This window comes from Ambystoma mexicanum, chromosome 2q (assembly GCF_040938575.1).
Source record: "Ambystoma mexicanum isolate Mex_15411 chromosome 2q, UKY_AmexF1_1, whole genome shotgun sequence".
NCBI lineage: Eukaryota > Metazoa > Chordata > Amphibia > Caudata > Ambystomatidae > Ambystoma > Ambystoma mexicanum.
In genome coordinates this window covers 252,729,280-252,745,353 of record NC_090924.1, presented here as the reverse complement: position 1 = coordinate 252,745,353, position 16,074 = coordinate 252,729,280, and the positions used below count along the sequence as shown (strand labels likewise).

The 16,074-nt window shown below is 43.3% G+C and overlaps 1 protein-coding gene across 2 annotated transcripts in view; it reads right to left on the bottom strand.

Moving 5' to 3' along the window:
• Window positions 1-16,074, bottom strand: part of PRKAR1B (protein kinase cAMP-dependent type I regulatory subunit beta) — a 2,827,796-nt gene that overhangs the window by 2,165,337 nt on the left and 646,385 nt on the right. Inside the window, exon 1 of one of the 2 annotated variants that reach the window (XM_069647236.1) lies at window positions 11,420-11,664. The exons of the other annotated variant lie outside the window; for it this stretch is intronic. Within the exon in view, the coding sequence (XP_069503337.1) occupies window positions 11,420-11,422 (3 nt within the window). The 5' untranslated portion in view covers window positions 11,423-11,664. Of the gene's footprint in view, window positions 1-11,419; window positions 11,665-16,074 lie in introns of those variants that run through there. 2 annotated transcript variants of the gene reach the window in all.

Genomic DNA, 16,074 nt, shown 5'->3' with positions numbered 1-16,074 from the left:
GCGGACACCCAAGCTGCCATTCACCCACCTCATGTAGTTCGGACCTATTCCCATCTTGATCGTGGTGGCATATAGCCAATCCCAAATGCCTTAGTTGCGTCCAATGAGGCAACTGCACTATGCTCCACCCTGCCTTTCATACAATGAATGACATGATGTAACCGCCTTAGATTCCCAGCTATACTTCACCCCGGGACATATCCAGTCTGATCTTGATGGACCAAGATTGGTTTCACTCTCTTGAGTCTGTTTGCCAGGAGTGCTGTGAGGATTTTGCTATCTTGGTTTGATAATGAGAACTACAGTCTGTGTTTCCCTTATCAGGTTTGAGCAGCGGGATAATCATAGCCTCTCGTATGCTTGATTGTATACCCTAGCCAGCAATGGAGCCAACACGTCTACATAAGCCTTGTAGAAATCCCCCGGTAATCCATCTGTGCCAGGGACTTTCCCCGAGGGCAACGTTCTTATAGTGGCCATCACTTCTTCTAGAGTAATGGGCTTGTCCAGCATATCCCTCTGATATTCATCTAATATCGGTAGGGTAATAAGGTCTAAGGTATCTTGTAGTTCTTCCTCCCGCTGTATACTTGGGGCCGTGTACAATTCCTTATAATATTCTGAGAACACTTTACTAATACCGGATTGCGTGTTTACCTCTTCTCGGTCTGTGTTCAGGACGGAACATATCGGTGACCTTGCGTTCCTATTTTGTTTATATAGCCAGGCTAGCATCCTCCCCGGTTTATCCCCTTGAGCATGACTTCTTTCCAGGTATCTTGCGTAGCTAAACTTCCCCAGCCTTTCCCAGTGCGTTATACACGCCTGCCTTAGCCGTATTTCCTCCTCCACACATTCCACTCTCACATCCCCCTGCCTTTCCAGTTCAAGTGGTTTACTCTCCATGTCACTTAGGCCTTTAATGATGGTTTTCTGCACTCCTCCAGCAGTAGCTATCATATCTCCTCTTATCACAACTGTATATGCTTCCCAAGGCGTACCTACTAGTTTCACACTACCCTCATTGGTTTCCATAAAATCACCAGTGCTCTTTCTTACATATTGCATGAACGCTGTGTCCTGAAGTGATTCACCTCTCAATCTCCAGGTAGGTATGAGAGGCCTTGGGGCAACTACAGTCCATACAGTTAAAATGGGAGCATGAATTGATAATACTCTAGCCTGATATTCAGCTTCTGTAAATTCCAAAACATGTTCTTCCACTGTGAACCTATAGTCAAGCCTTGTGTGCACTCTGTGTGGGGCAGAGAAATGGGAGTATTCTATTCTGTCCCTGTGAAGTGTCCTCCATATGTCTACTAACTGAAAAGGGTTCAAAAGTGTGCCCCGGACTTTGGCCGGAGGGGCCGGTCTTTTATGCTTCTTATCAGACCTATCTATGTTGGGATTCAAGGTTCAATTGAAATCTCCGCCCCATATCACCACTCCCACTCTGTGAGGCCCTAGCCTCGCATACAATAACTTAAAAAAGACAGTAGCATCATGATTGGGTGCATAAGTGTTAACTATGCATACCTTCCAGTTTGCTAACATAACGTAGTATAGCCATCCTACATTCGTCATCTGACTTAGTGTTCAATACTTTGAATGGTATAACCGGGTTTACCCATATTAGCACACCTCCTGCGTATGTTGACTATGTGGAGCCCACCATCACCAGCCCCCCCCATGCACTAGCAAGTTTCTTATGTTTATGTGTATTCAGGTGTGTTTCTGTGATGGCACAATCCCGACTTTTTGTCTTCTTAAGTACGCAAGGACCCTTTGCTGTTTAATATAATTGTTTAGCCCCTGGACATTCCAGGTCATAATTCTTACTCCTTCAGCCAACATATTTAATCGCACAGAGTTCTGGCGGGGCCTTTGGACTGCCCATAACACCCACCGAGGTAATGTGTAGCATATGTCAATTCGTACAGGCCTCTCCCCATTCCGCCCCGTTACTCAACTCCACCCCTCCCCCAACGTGTAACCAAACTTTACCCAACTGTAACTGTCCAGCCATGCCATGCATGCTTAGACTCATCCCGCTTCTGCTACTCGAACGCCTAGTCAAACTCTGGGGCTCCAGGTGTCCAACGGGTGGGCACAAAATCGTACCCTGTAAAAAGATATGTGGGGTAGTAGGTGGTCTCTGCTCTCGTGTCTGAGTCTTGTTTCTCTTGCAATAAGCGACTTCTTTAGGTTTTACGAATCTCATCGTTCTTCACATAATTGTTGTTCTACAGCGGTCTTCTTTGTTAAATCCTCTTGTGTCTGAATGTCCCTGTCATCCCAGTCCTCTCATGGCCGACGCTGTGCTGGCTGGTCATTCCCCCTCTCATGCTCACTCCGCAAGTGGTCGGATCTTCGCATTATCCACCCAGTCTTGCGCCTCGGATGGCATTTCAAAGAACAAAGCCTTTCCATCATGGAGGATCTTCAACCTGGCCGGGTAAATTAACATACATTTAAGACCAGCTTTTTTAGTCTCACTTTCGGAACAATAAATCGAGCTCAGCCTTTTTGCATCTGGAATGTGTAGTCTGGATATATAGCCAGCTTTTCTGAGGCCCTCTGTATAATGCCCCCATTCCAGGAGAATGCTAGGATCTTCTCCCTGTCCTTATAATTGAGGACCTTTGATATTATAGGTCTAGTCGGGCTCCCGGGGACAGCTTCCTCACTAAGGAGCAGTGCGCGCACTCTATGGTGAAGCCCTTCGTCAGATTTCCAAGGCGCAGTTCCTGCAGTAGTAAGTTCTCAATATAATTGGTGGGGTCGGACCCTTCCATTCCCTCCGGCAGGCCCACAATCCGGATGTTGTTCCACCATGCACGGCCTACTGCATCCTCTGCTCTCTCTTCCAGCAGCTTCACCTTCTGCCGCAGGATATCTACCTCTTTGGATATCTTCTTACTTTCCGTGGCATTCTCCTGCACCTGCATTTCCAGTTTGCCTGTGTGCTCTGCCAGTCCACGTACAGCTTGTCTCAACAGGCCCACATCTATTCTGACTTCATCGATTTTGGATTTAATGGTGGCCTGTGATGCAGTGATGGCGTTTAGGAGCTGCTGGTATCACTGCTCTGCAGAGTCTTCGCACCCTTTAGTCTGACCCATCTCGCTGTGTTTGCTTTTGTCTTCCTCAGGGCTCTCCAGTACCTTCGCGAAGGCTTCCATAATGGTCTATTTGCCTTTCGCCTCATTGCCTTTTCCTGACATCAGTTTTGTTTAGCCTGGCCCCACTCACTCCTTTGTCTTCAGCACCCTTCAGTGTTTCTGGGGCCTTGGAGTTGCAGCCACTGCACTGTTGAGTCCGCCCCAGGGTTCCCAGCGGCTTAACTTCCACCTCTCGGCTTCTGCAATGAGTTGTCACACCATGGGCAACCAGTAATGATATTGGCCTCAGGGCCTGGACTCCACCAGATCGCTGTCGCCTGGGGGCCACAGCAACTAGTGACTCAAGAACCAGACTCCTGATGCGTTGTATGACCCTTCTCCTGTGTGTCCTCCCAGGTGTCCGGCTGTGCACACCCTACGCAGTCATAGCCCCTACTGTTATATATCACATGGGACTACGTGCTCTTTTCTCATCGCCTCCCCGTTGTTCCCCAGGGGGTCGGAGGGGAGGACTGCAGCCCTTTCCAGCAGTGATAAGGCTCCACTTACCAGAATGACCTTTCAGGACAGCTTATATGTTAGCCATTATACCTCCTCCTGTGGACCCTGCAGGTGGCACCTCTTTAGCTTTTCCACAGTCCCTCCTCTGTGCCCTTTACCATCCGTGCCTTCCGTGTTCGCTCCCTGGCTGCCCTCCACACAGCTTGGCTGAGTATTCACTCCTGCTGTGTCTTGCTCACTTCGCTATTATTTAGCCATTGCATTTCACAGATCTATCCTCCCAATCCTGTGCCTTCCTCCAGCCTTTTGCTTGGTGTGGGGCCGTGAGTGAAGGGCTTCTATGCACCGTGAGGTGAAGTGTGGCAGGGGCTTATTGGTACAGTTTGTTCTCCTTACCACGTCAAGCACTCTGCAGTATGTACTGCTTCATCTACTCGCCTCAGGCCCTTATCTCGTTTCACTTCGCATTAGTGTTCATACTCTGTAAAAGGGGTCTTCCTTAGTGTTCCTATGTGGCAGCACAGCTTTTTTCACCAGTCATGTGAACGGAGCGCAGGATTTCCTTAGTTTGCACCAACACACCGGGCTCCTCACCGTCTGATCCGGGTTGCAACTGTTGTTTTCGACTCTTCCTTGTCACAGTTGCAGCCGTCCCCGTCCACTCCTACTGCCAGCCAAGTCTCAGGTTTCCCAGCCAGTCACATGCACCACTCCTTGCCACACACTTCTGACCTTCCTTGCCGTCCGGGTTACAATGACTCCTTTTGCTTTGTTACGTTGGCCATCTTGTATCTTATTCCTTGCGCTGGGTACAAACTTGCCGCCAGCCAGGCACCACTCCATTTCCCTCTGCAGTACTCCTGCTTTCTCCTGGACATGTGCCGCCACTTGATGCACCTGTCCTTCAGTTTTCCAGCACAACCGCTCGTTGCTTCCTCTGTTTTTGTTTGGATCACCGCAGATCATCAGGAGCTCTCAGAGAGACGCTTCCTACTTCATGGCCGCTTAGCCACGCCGCGCATTGCGTTCCAAGGTTCTCCTTTTTTTCATCCTCTGGTCTCAAACATCCCAAATTATTATCCAGCAAGTGTAAGTCCCCTTTCAAACTTGACAATATTAAATAGGTGGATTAACAAACACATGCTCAATTTAGGTTACTCAAATGTATCTGATGAACAGATTTATAGCACTATGAAGGTGTGAAATATTTCATTTGCATGAATTCAATTAATTTTTGAACAATTATTTTATTTGGAAGGCACTTTGTATAAAAGTGCTATGTGAGTGAAATAAAATGTTAAAAAAATATTTAGGCTCACCAAAACAACAGTGCACTTCCTCTTTTAATCTGAATTGGTGGGGGTGTGGTAGTACTCTTTCCCGATATTAGATTAGCGGTTTGTGTGATACATTGAAAAATCAAAATCTGAAACACTGGGCATCAACCCTTTTGAAAGTTGTAAGCAAAGAGCAGTACAAAAAGAATGTCTAGAATAAATATAGAGTGTAAAGATGGGTACATCCCTATTTTTTGTTATCAGGGGACCAGTTTAAACGTGGGAAGATTGCACACGGTATGAAAACGAAAGTGTAAACTGGTTACCCCTCCCTTATGCCCACATCACTGGTTCGGACTGACATTTCAATACTGTGTTTGTTTTTCAACTACTTTTTTGAACCATGCATTTTTTCCATGTATCACAATGTAATCAATGTATTCAATACTATGCTAAAACGAACACAATATTTTTTCCAAATATTGAGCACACATATACATTTGTATAACCGTGAGGTTATCCTACTGTGGGGTTAGTATAGCATGTGACTTGATTTTCATTCGACAAATACAGTACGCTTGAACTATCAAAGAGTAGAGTGTTTCCTATTTTAATTCTCAATGAAGCTCTTTACACTGACATGTACCAATGCTCAAACTCTGCTAGAATACCGGAAAAACATAACATAGGCTCTCTATTATGGCCTTGGGAAAGTCGAAATATGTTTCGGCCCCTGTGTCTTATAACGTTATCCCTAACACTTTCTGACTGTTGTTGACAGGCCTTCTTCAGGACGGTATAGTCTTTGTGTGAAGACTTAATCTAGGCACCGCTTGGATGTTTTGTGCGCAGACACTACAATATAAACAAAATATTTTAAAACAATATACTAAAAAGTTAGATGGAATAACTACTAGTGCTTGTAGTTTGATGTTACTCCTAATATGTCAGACACTAACCTTAATTTCAGTGCAAGTGGACATTGGCTGCATCTATAGACTTATATCTTCTGTATGAAGATGGAAGCAGTATTTTTTCTTTAATGTTCCCTGCTGGACAAAACTGTTTTTCTTATGTCTGGAATCAGCGTCATGTAGTCAAAATTCTTCATGTTGTTTTGCCTAGCATAGGTTTTTACTAACCTTTTATTGGCGTCACTTCGGTCTATCAAAGACCTTACATTTTGAATAGTGTTTCTTTGTTATTTGTTTCTCTATCAAAGAATGAATGAGTTGGTTTTTAAACACATTTTCAGTGTTTTCTAATGCATATGATTCTTAAATGCGATATTCTTGTGACCTTTTCATTAATAAAGAAGCAAGCTGTATATATGTGTTTGTGGATATTGTTAGGAATGCTAAGCAAAAAAGGACCCCCCACCCCCCGGCTATTCACATATTGAGTTGTTTTTTAGCATAACCTGCTCTATCAGACAAGTGTTTCTGTAACACTTGGATTGCTCATTTAAAAAGGCAGGTCTACTACCTCAAAGCATGTTGAAAAAAGAACAATGAGGCAAGAATAATTGTAAAAGGAAGATAGACGTGGCACTATACAGATATACATCTTGTTGCATCTCCCAGTTAGAAACCTCAGCTGTTTAGCCCCCGTTCGTAATCTGTCTGCTGTGTCACTCTGCGCCGTACAACGCTTACTGAATTGTGGACATGAAAAACATGTGTTAGGTCTCCTGTGGGAAACGCTGTCAACCACGTGCCATCTTTGTATGGGCATCTATATTGCATTTCCCTGTACGCTGAATTTCGACTAAGTTTACCAGAACCCTCATAATAGTACGGTAGGGGACAATGATACATTTTATCGAGAATAACCACAGTGTGAATTCAGTTATTTTTTTGAGATGCCAACATGTTCTACCCCGAGGTACGCATCTTGCACACGGACAGCGTTTGTCATTTTTTTGGGTGCCCTCTTGGGTTGGTTATAATCTTTTTGGTCAATGCATATCACCCATTATTACCCACATCGCCTCAGTGTTGTCTGGCCTAAATGTTTTCTGGTACTGATAGTCAGAATTTTATGTTTTAAATGACACGTTTGAATTTAGGACAAATTCTATAGTGCTGGTATAACTGATATTATTGTGTAGAGTACCAACTTAGAATTTCAGCAGAAGGTGGAGATGAAACAAAGCAGAAGTTACTCCCTTTTTGCAAGTCATTTTTCAATCTTTGTGATTCTTATCCAATGGACAACAGTCTATTCTTGTTTTTACAGAACAAGTGGGCAGACCAATCGTTAAGTTGTTTATCTGGAAAAAAGGGGTGGATGGAGATCTACTTTAGAGCCATCATTAGATGAATAGTCCATATTCTACACAAGAGTTTAGACCATTCTGGACTGTGTCCAATTTATAAATCTAATGTTGTTCTGCTTTTCTTAGTATTAGATCATGGTCTCCACCTCTGATTGGGGCCGCAATGACTTGTATTACAAACCAGAAAATGTCTGAATGTTTATGCTTAAATATTATAAAGTGTGCCACCAGAGTGTACTCTGGTCAAATGAAGCTTATAGAGAAGAAGCATTGAAACATTTGCATAATCCCTTGTTCTATAAAAGATTAGCAGTAGATCCAATACATCGGCTGAGACAACCTTCCTCACAAGAACCAATCCGACCATTCCGGCTTTTTACATCTTGCCATAAATTCAAAAAAGCAACACATCCCCTCCAGGTAGACCAATCGTATCAGCCAAAGGCTCAATCCTGGAACCATTATCTATCTATGCCAGTTATTTTCTAAGACCCCTTATGCGCATAATGCTGTCATTTATAAAAGATACTACACAGATGTGCAACACCCTTGCGCACATGAAAGTCGAGCAGGATGACTTATTAGTCTCCTTTGATGTGGAAGCACTTTATACTAGTATTCCGCAATTGAATAGTGTCATGGTCATGTGCATGTACCTAGACAAACGAACCACAACACCAGAAAAAGTTCCAACGTCTTTTGTGTTAGAATGTATCAGGATCGCACTAACAGATAATTACTTTCTTTTTGAGGGAGATTTCTATGACCTAAACACGGCATAAGCATGGGTGCCACTTTTGCCCCAAACATTGCCAAATTGTATATGGACCACCTTGAGGAAAACTCAATATACTACGAGAACAATCCCCATAGTCAGATGATAGATGGTTGGTAATGCTACATCGATGAAGTGTTTATGGTTTGGAAAGGTTCTGTGCAAGAATTGGAGTCTGTTTTGATTTAGCTCAACAACCAAGACCAATTTTTAAACTTGGCTATGGTATATGATCTTGAGAAGATGCCATTTCTAGACTTACTGATTTATAAGTCAGAGAGTGGCACCCTGGAGATAACACTTTTTATAAAACCAACAGACAAGAATACCCTCCTTCAATACGACAGTTTTCACCCATTGAATCTGAAGAATAGCCTTCCAGTCGTCCAGTTCTTGAGAACGCGTAGAAACTGCACACACCCTATTGAATTTGAGAAACACAGCAAAGCCTTAAAAATACAGTTTAAAAATGGGGATATCCGTCCAAAATAGTTCAGACTTTCCATAAAAACCTGTGTTGTCCAATAAGCAATGATCTCAGAAGGATGATTCTCAAGAACTGGCACATAATACAAATGCCAGATTTTACACCACCGAAATCAAGGTTTGCTTTTAAAAGACAAAAAAACCTTAAAGATGCTTTGGTTCACACATATCCAGCCATATACAACACACAACCCAGGAGGACCACACTATAGGGCCTGCCGCCTGTTGTCGAAATGCTCTGTCTGTCCTCTCACAAAGGGCATGAAAACCATAGAATTGAAAGACAAAATCTGGGCTTTAAAAACTTACACAAACTGTCTCACACAATGGGCCATCTATGGAATAAAATTCCTATGCAACTTGATCCATATTGGAAAAAACAAAGAGACAAGTGAGACAAAGAATTTGCGAACACTGATCATGTGTTAGAAATAAGGTTTAATGATAAAGGTTGGATTACTTTGTACATTTTTCAAGGTTTCTCTTTCATTTTTATCTAGGTTATCTCGATTTTTGGACATTAATAGAGCTCTAGTCTCACTTGTCGGAACCAGAAAACATTGAGGCCAGACAACACTGAGGTGATGTGGGTAATAATGGGGGATATGCATTGACCCAAAAAATGTGTGAGTTCGAACTGGAGATGTGACAAGATTTATATCTGTATAGTGCCATGTCTATCTTCTTTTTACAATTATTCTTGCACCATTGTTCTTTTTTTGACATGCTTTGAGGTAGCAGACATGTCTTAATAAATAAGCAATCCAAGTGTCATAGAAGCACTGATCTGATAGAGCGAGTTATGCTAAAAAAACCTCAATAAGTGGACACCCGGGGGGAGGGAACATTAAAGAAAAGCTACTGCTTCCATCTTCAGACAGAAGAAATAAGTCTATAGATGCAGCCCATGTCCACTTGCACTTAAATTAAGGTTAGTTTCTGAAATATTAGGAGTAACATCAAACAACCAGCACTAGTAGTTATTTCACCTATCTTTTTAGTATATTGTTTTTAAACTTTTTGTTTATATTGTAGTGTCTGAAAAAAACATCCAAGGAATGCCTATATTAAGTCGTCACACAAAGAATATACCGTCCTGAAGAACGCCCGCCAACAACAGTCAGAAAGCGTTAAGGATAACGTTATAAGACACAAGGCCAAAACATATGTCGACTTTCCCAAGGCCATAATAGAGAGCCTATGTTATATTTTCCGGTGTTCTAGCAGAGTTTGAGCATTGGTACATGTCAGTGTAAAGTGCTTCATTGTGAATTAAATTAGGAAGCACTCTACTCTTTGATAGTTCAGGAGTACTGTATGTGTTGAATGAAAATCATGTCTCATGCTATACTAACCCCACAGTAGGATAACCTCACGGTTACACAAATGTATACGTGGTCTCAATTATTTGGATCAAATATTGGCTTAATGTTTGTTTTAGCAAAGAATTGAATACATTAATTAAATTGTGATACATGGAAAAAGTGCATGGTTGAATACAGTGTTGAAAAACAAACATAGTATTGAAATGTTAGTCTGAACCAGTGATCTCGGCATAAGGGAGGGGTGACCAGTTTACACTTTCGTTTTCATAGAATAAATATGTGCAGTGAAGATAACGTCACTGTCCTCAAATGACATACGTTTTATAAAAGGAAAAGATACTGATTCTTACCAAAGACTTTTGAGCAGACAAGATGCTTGGATTCATACTGCGGAAGAGCAACATTTGTTCTATAGATACCACTAATATAATAATGGAGAAGAACTGGTGCATCCCAAAAAACATAAAGCAGTTGGCTCTGCAAATGTTTTTGACTACAACTTCTATCGTACTTAGCCAGCATAGCCAATGGTGAGGGATCATGAGAGTTGTAGTTCTAAACATTTAAAGAGCTACAGGTTGCAGGCCACTGCATTAAAAAAAACGTTTTTTCAATGCCTTGGGGAAAGGTTTATTAGCTTTTTTAACCACACCATCTGGCTTTGTTTGATCACCAGTGACTACATTGAGGACATTCCTGTATAGTAAACATATAAAAAAGTATACTGATTTTATTGTTCAAAGGTTAAGAGTTTCTAGCCCCGATTTTGCATGCATCGGCAACAAAAAGTGTATTTACTTTGGTTATGTAACAGAATTTCACAATATCTATAGAAAAATGGTTCTGCATTCTGCAAACACACCACAGTTGTTCTAGATGCATATGCAATTTCGTCTCAAATTCACTTTTAAAACTGCTCAGGTTATATATAAATGTCACAAACATTATAATCAAACATTGTTAAAAAGAAGTTCAGGTTTAAAGCTCAGTGATAATTCCTAATCTGCCAAACAATTATTGTAATTGGGTTAGCATCAATCATCAAGTATCTGAAATGTTGACAGTGTGTTAACCACTTTGCCCCAGGGCCAATAAACCGGCACAGTTTGCACAGTGTATAAAACAAATTAGCGATTTTTAGCACCTGCGTGTACACTGTTTTCCGATGCTTCTGAAAGACCTCAACTCAAAGAATCACAACGGAATGCAAGTTAAACATCATAACTGTGACTCTGTTTTCTATGATACAGAGCAGCTTTCAAAATATGTCAGGCATGTCCTGAAAATGTAATGACCCCCACGGCCCCTCTTTTAGGCATCAAAGCACATATATGTAATGCTACTTCCTGGTTACGGTTCTTAATCACAACAAGCCCTGTGCATTTGGGTAACAAGTGCCTGTAAAATTGACAGCTACAGGTTTGATGAAATGTACAAAAACGAACAGTGCAGTTTTTCAATATCACGTGTTTAAATACAATGACAAAATAACATCTATATTTGTGCAGACCATATTTCAGTATTATGGCTTTCACAGAAGAATGTGTAAACACACGTTTAAAAAAGGGAAACAACAGGTTAAACGTATGTGAGATACAAAGTAAGATTTCACAATATTTTAACACTTAAAATATAAAGCAAATTGTAAAAGTTACCATCGATTCATGTAAAATCACGTCTTCAGTACAAACCGTCTGTATAAAGAGCAGACTGCTGAAGTGGTAGTTTTTCACAAACTGCAGGTTGTAGCTTAGATAGTACTTCCATTACTGAGCTCAAATAATTCCTTTCACAAACAGATGCTCTGGATTAATGTTTCTAAAAAGCCATTTTATATCCTTTCAGACAGGAATCCTCATAGAAAATGTTTTACACGAAATGAGAGTCTCTTACAAGATTAGTTTTTCAAACACTTATAATTAGATAGAGCCTGCTATGAATTCTGGTTCATAACTCACTTCCAAATAAACACCTCGCCATCCTTCCGTTGTCATGACAACAAGCCATTTCATTTTCGATCAGAAAGAAATAAGACAAAAATCCTGTTTTCATACGTTTGAGAAAGAATGTTTGTTCAATGTAGACTGCCAGGGTGCCCATACAACAGCCAAAGTAGAAATACCGCAGGTGGTGTTTGGCACAGGACAAAGCACAAAACCATGTGCATCTAAACAAAAAGCCTGCACGTTTTGATAAACTGGTACCTTAAAGGGATACATGGTTGATTCAGAACAACAATGAATTGAGAAGAACATTTTTACTGCAATGATCGCTAATTATGTTTCTAAATTGAGAAGAACATTTTTACTGCAATGATCGCTAATTATGTTTCTACGTGGTTTGTGGAGTGGATAGCACCTGCCCCGTCCCGAGCATGCAAATTGACCCAAGATAATTACTGCTGTAACTGTGAGTACGCATGTGGCGTGGTGCACAGCTTAAATTCCCTACAGATGGCACTAGGTTCCGCCCTAGAGATGCAGCATTCGGAATTGAGACGATAAAGGATACTGGGTGAATGCATCTATAGGTAACATGTATAAACTAAAAAGCTTGAAAAAGCGTTGCTTTGCATTCGATTACAAAAGTAGTTTTTTAAATAAATAAAAAAATGGTTGTGCTGTTGATGAACTGACCAGAAGAGTCTCAGATGAGACTTTACAGGGACAGAGGCCATTATTTATGCCTAATCATACAGTGGTCCACTTACTTTACAGAGTAAAATTGTTGCCTTCATTTGAATATCGCATAAGCACATTGGGGCTCATTAGGAGTTTGCTGGTAAAACAGCGGAAATACAGGCGGTTGTGACCGGCAGAATTTCCACTGTATTACGAGTCCTCGGGTGCGCATACTCCTCCAACCCAACAGCCTCCACACCCACCGAAAACTTTAATACCGGTATCAACAGCCATCGGCCGGTATTACGGTAGGGGCTGACGCCATGAATGACACATTCATCTTCCTCTCAACATTCCCCCCTCTGATCGAGGCCTCAACCACTTCTCTTGGAGGACCTTCCCCCCAGTAAGGTACCTTGGGGGTCCATATCTTAGTCACCCCCTTCAGGTCACCTGAATTCTTTATATTCTCATCCACACTGCATGTCATATAGCAGCACTCCATCTGGTTTGCAGAATACCCAACATTCCACATAATTATGAGGGTCTCGGGCATAACAAAATGTGGAGCCTGGAGGGAAGATAGGACTTTGTCTAAAGTCCAGTGAGGTAGATCATCGGTTTATGTGCACTCACGCATCTTAGTGTCAAAGTGTATCACTATTTTCATGCCTACCACCTTTTTAGCAGTCTTCTTGCATTGGCTTTTGGCTAATATCAGGATGCAGAATCCTAACAGCACTAAGCCCTGAAGCCCAAAGCCAAGTCAACTCGTGGTATGACTCAGACCTCGTCACCCTTAAATGCAAGTGTAGGGTGGCTGAGAGAAAATGGCGTGCTTCATGTACATCCTCTGACAAACTGGCCTGCCGCCTGCTACAAAGGCAATACCAGCTCTCTGTCCACACTAAGAAGAGAGCTCACATCCAAGCCCGCGTCTCTGCGGCATCCTACAACCTGGCTGAACTCTTTAAAATCTGCAAGGAAATGGACAATCCTGCCGCAGTCTCTACCTCTCCTGTCCCTTCCCAGGCCCTCTACACAGCACTGGCGTCTCATTTCATCTCTAAAACACAGGACATCCTGTTCTCTCTCTCCTCCTCTCCCCTTCCGCCCTCTACTCCCTGCTCTTCCTCTGGCCCTTCTTTGGCCTCCTCCCCCCTCCTTCTCTGCCTTTCCCCCGTTCTCCCCATACAAGGTTTCTAGACAAGTCCGATCTATGAAAGTCTCGTCAAAACAGGTTCAGCCCTGTTCCTCAAAAACCATCAAGGACCACATTGACTGGCTGGCTCCTGCCCTGGCCGACTTCTGCAACCACTCCTTCACCACTGGAGTCTTCCTTTCCCCCTGAAGCAGTCCCTTGGGCACGCTCTTCTTAAGAAACCCTCTGCCGACCCATCCTGCCCGGCTAACTATCGCCCAATCTCCATCACTCCTTTCCTGGGCAAACTCTTGGAAAAGCTGGCCATCTCCCAGCTCAATCTTCACACTGAATTTGTTGGTTGTCTCCATGATCATCAGTCTGGCTTCAGAGCTGCCAGAAGCACGGAACGTGCTCTCCTGAACATCTGTGAAGAACTGCTCTCCAACCTTGATTCTAACACCCCCGTGTCCTCATCCTACTTGATCTATCTTCCGCCTTTGAAACGGTCAACCATGCCATCCCGGTCAACCGTCTCCGTGATAACCTGTGGATCACCGGTCTGGCCCTGGCATAGCTGACTTCTTTTCTCTCGATTGACCCTACCAGTTTCAACTTGGTTCCTTCCTCTCCTCTATCGTTATCTCTACCTGTGGTGTTCCCCAGGGGTCTAACCTCTCTCCCTGGCTTTTCAACCAATACCTGGCACTTCTTGCCCACTGCATTGCTGCACTCTGCCCCAACTTCCAGTGCTATGCGGATGACACTCAGCTCATTTTCAGGCTACCCTCAGCCTCCTCCGCCATCCAGGAGTGGTGTGCCGCCAATGATCTCTGCCTTAATGCCAGTAAGACCGAGATTCTCCTTGTCGGCACACCCACACCCTCCTTTCCTGTCACTCTATGGCCAGCCTCTCTTGGCCCTCCTCTTGCTCCCACCTGTGAGGCTAAAAACCTTAGGGTCATCTTCGACTCCACACTATCCTTCTCTCCTCACATCTCCTATTGCAACAGCCTCTTTCTAAATCTGCCTGCTTCTGCTCTCCGCCCTCTGCAACTCATCCAGAACAGGACTGCAAGACTTGTCCTTGGCCTCAAGCCCAGGGATCATATCTCCCCAGGACTGAAATCTCTACACTGGCTCCCAGTGGCTGAGAGGATTAAGTTCAAAACCCTCTGCATTGTCCACAAGGCCTTCTGGGGCCAAAATACCTTCAACTCTCTCTTCCTAAATATCTTCCTTCTCAAGCTCTTTGCTCTTCCATCTCCAACTGCCGAAGGATCAGTCGCTTCTCCAAGCAACGAGTTGGTGGTAGATCTCTCTCTTCGGGTGGGGCCTCCCTCTGGAACAGCCTCCCTGCCCCCTTGAAACTTGAGGAGAACCATCTCCGGTTCCAGAAGCACCTCAAAACCTTTCTCTTGGGTTCTGCATTCTCTCCTCCTCTCCCCTGCTGATACCCCGGTTGAAACTGCACTGGTTACCTAGCCACCCTCTGATCTCGGGTGCAGGTCCCCTCCCCAGCCAGTCGCACACCTGCACTGCCTTCTTGGCAACCCCCGCACTTGGGACTGTTTCTGTATCCCTAGAGGCACACTACATCCGATGCCTGCACTTACCCTTCACCCCTGCACTTGCCACCTGCTGGCCGTACTTACTAATTGTTAATCCGTGTACTGCACTGCCCTTCCCATGCATTTGGGAGATCTGAATGTCACCTGGCCCAGTAGGATCGCTGTCTGTCTTCCCTATGTTCCCCCTCCCTTGCCTCGTCGCGCCTTGAAACACTTGTGTATAGGCACGTTATAAATGCCATATCATATCATAACTACTAGTATGGCTATTATTAGTATTTTGAATGCATTAGCAGCCATGAGGGATCCAGGAAAATAGATAAGAGAGCCAATCTTCATGCTCAACTTTGTCCACCTCCTCTACCATTTTGGTGTGGAGATCTGTTAGCAGCGTTATGGCCTCTGTGAAGGTCAATTTTCCTCATCGTGGGCAGGTGAGTATGTGCAGAAAGACAAGCCAATGTTTGTGCACACACCACTCTACATGGCTGTTATTAGATCAAGGACATACCTATTTTTAAGAGTCATGAGCCTTATTGCTCTCTTCTCTTTCTTTACTTCCTTTATAGCATTAAAGCCTTTCACTGTTGTGCTAATTGTTTGTAGCAGCACCCAGTGGCTTATCTGCAACCACTTTGCTTTTATATTGGCTGGCAACCCAGGAATAATAAGTGATGCAAAGAACATCTATGTCCCACTGAACAATGTATGCTTGTATGGTATATCATCAAATGCCTCTTACATATTGTTGGCAATATAGTTAATACTCCTTTTTGTTGATTCAAGGGTGAGGGATCTTTTCTTTCTCATATGTGTCATTTTAGGGAAATCTGAAATGTGTACGTCGCTTTCAGGCACTACCAATGTGGTATGCCTATCAGCACCATGGAACACAGCCCTCAACAATTCAGGGGCAGCTTCATATGTGCTATGGACCAACAAGCACAATAGTGGTCCATCAATACGGCAGTGCCCAT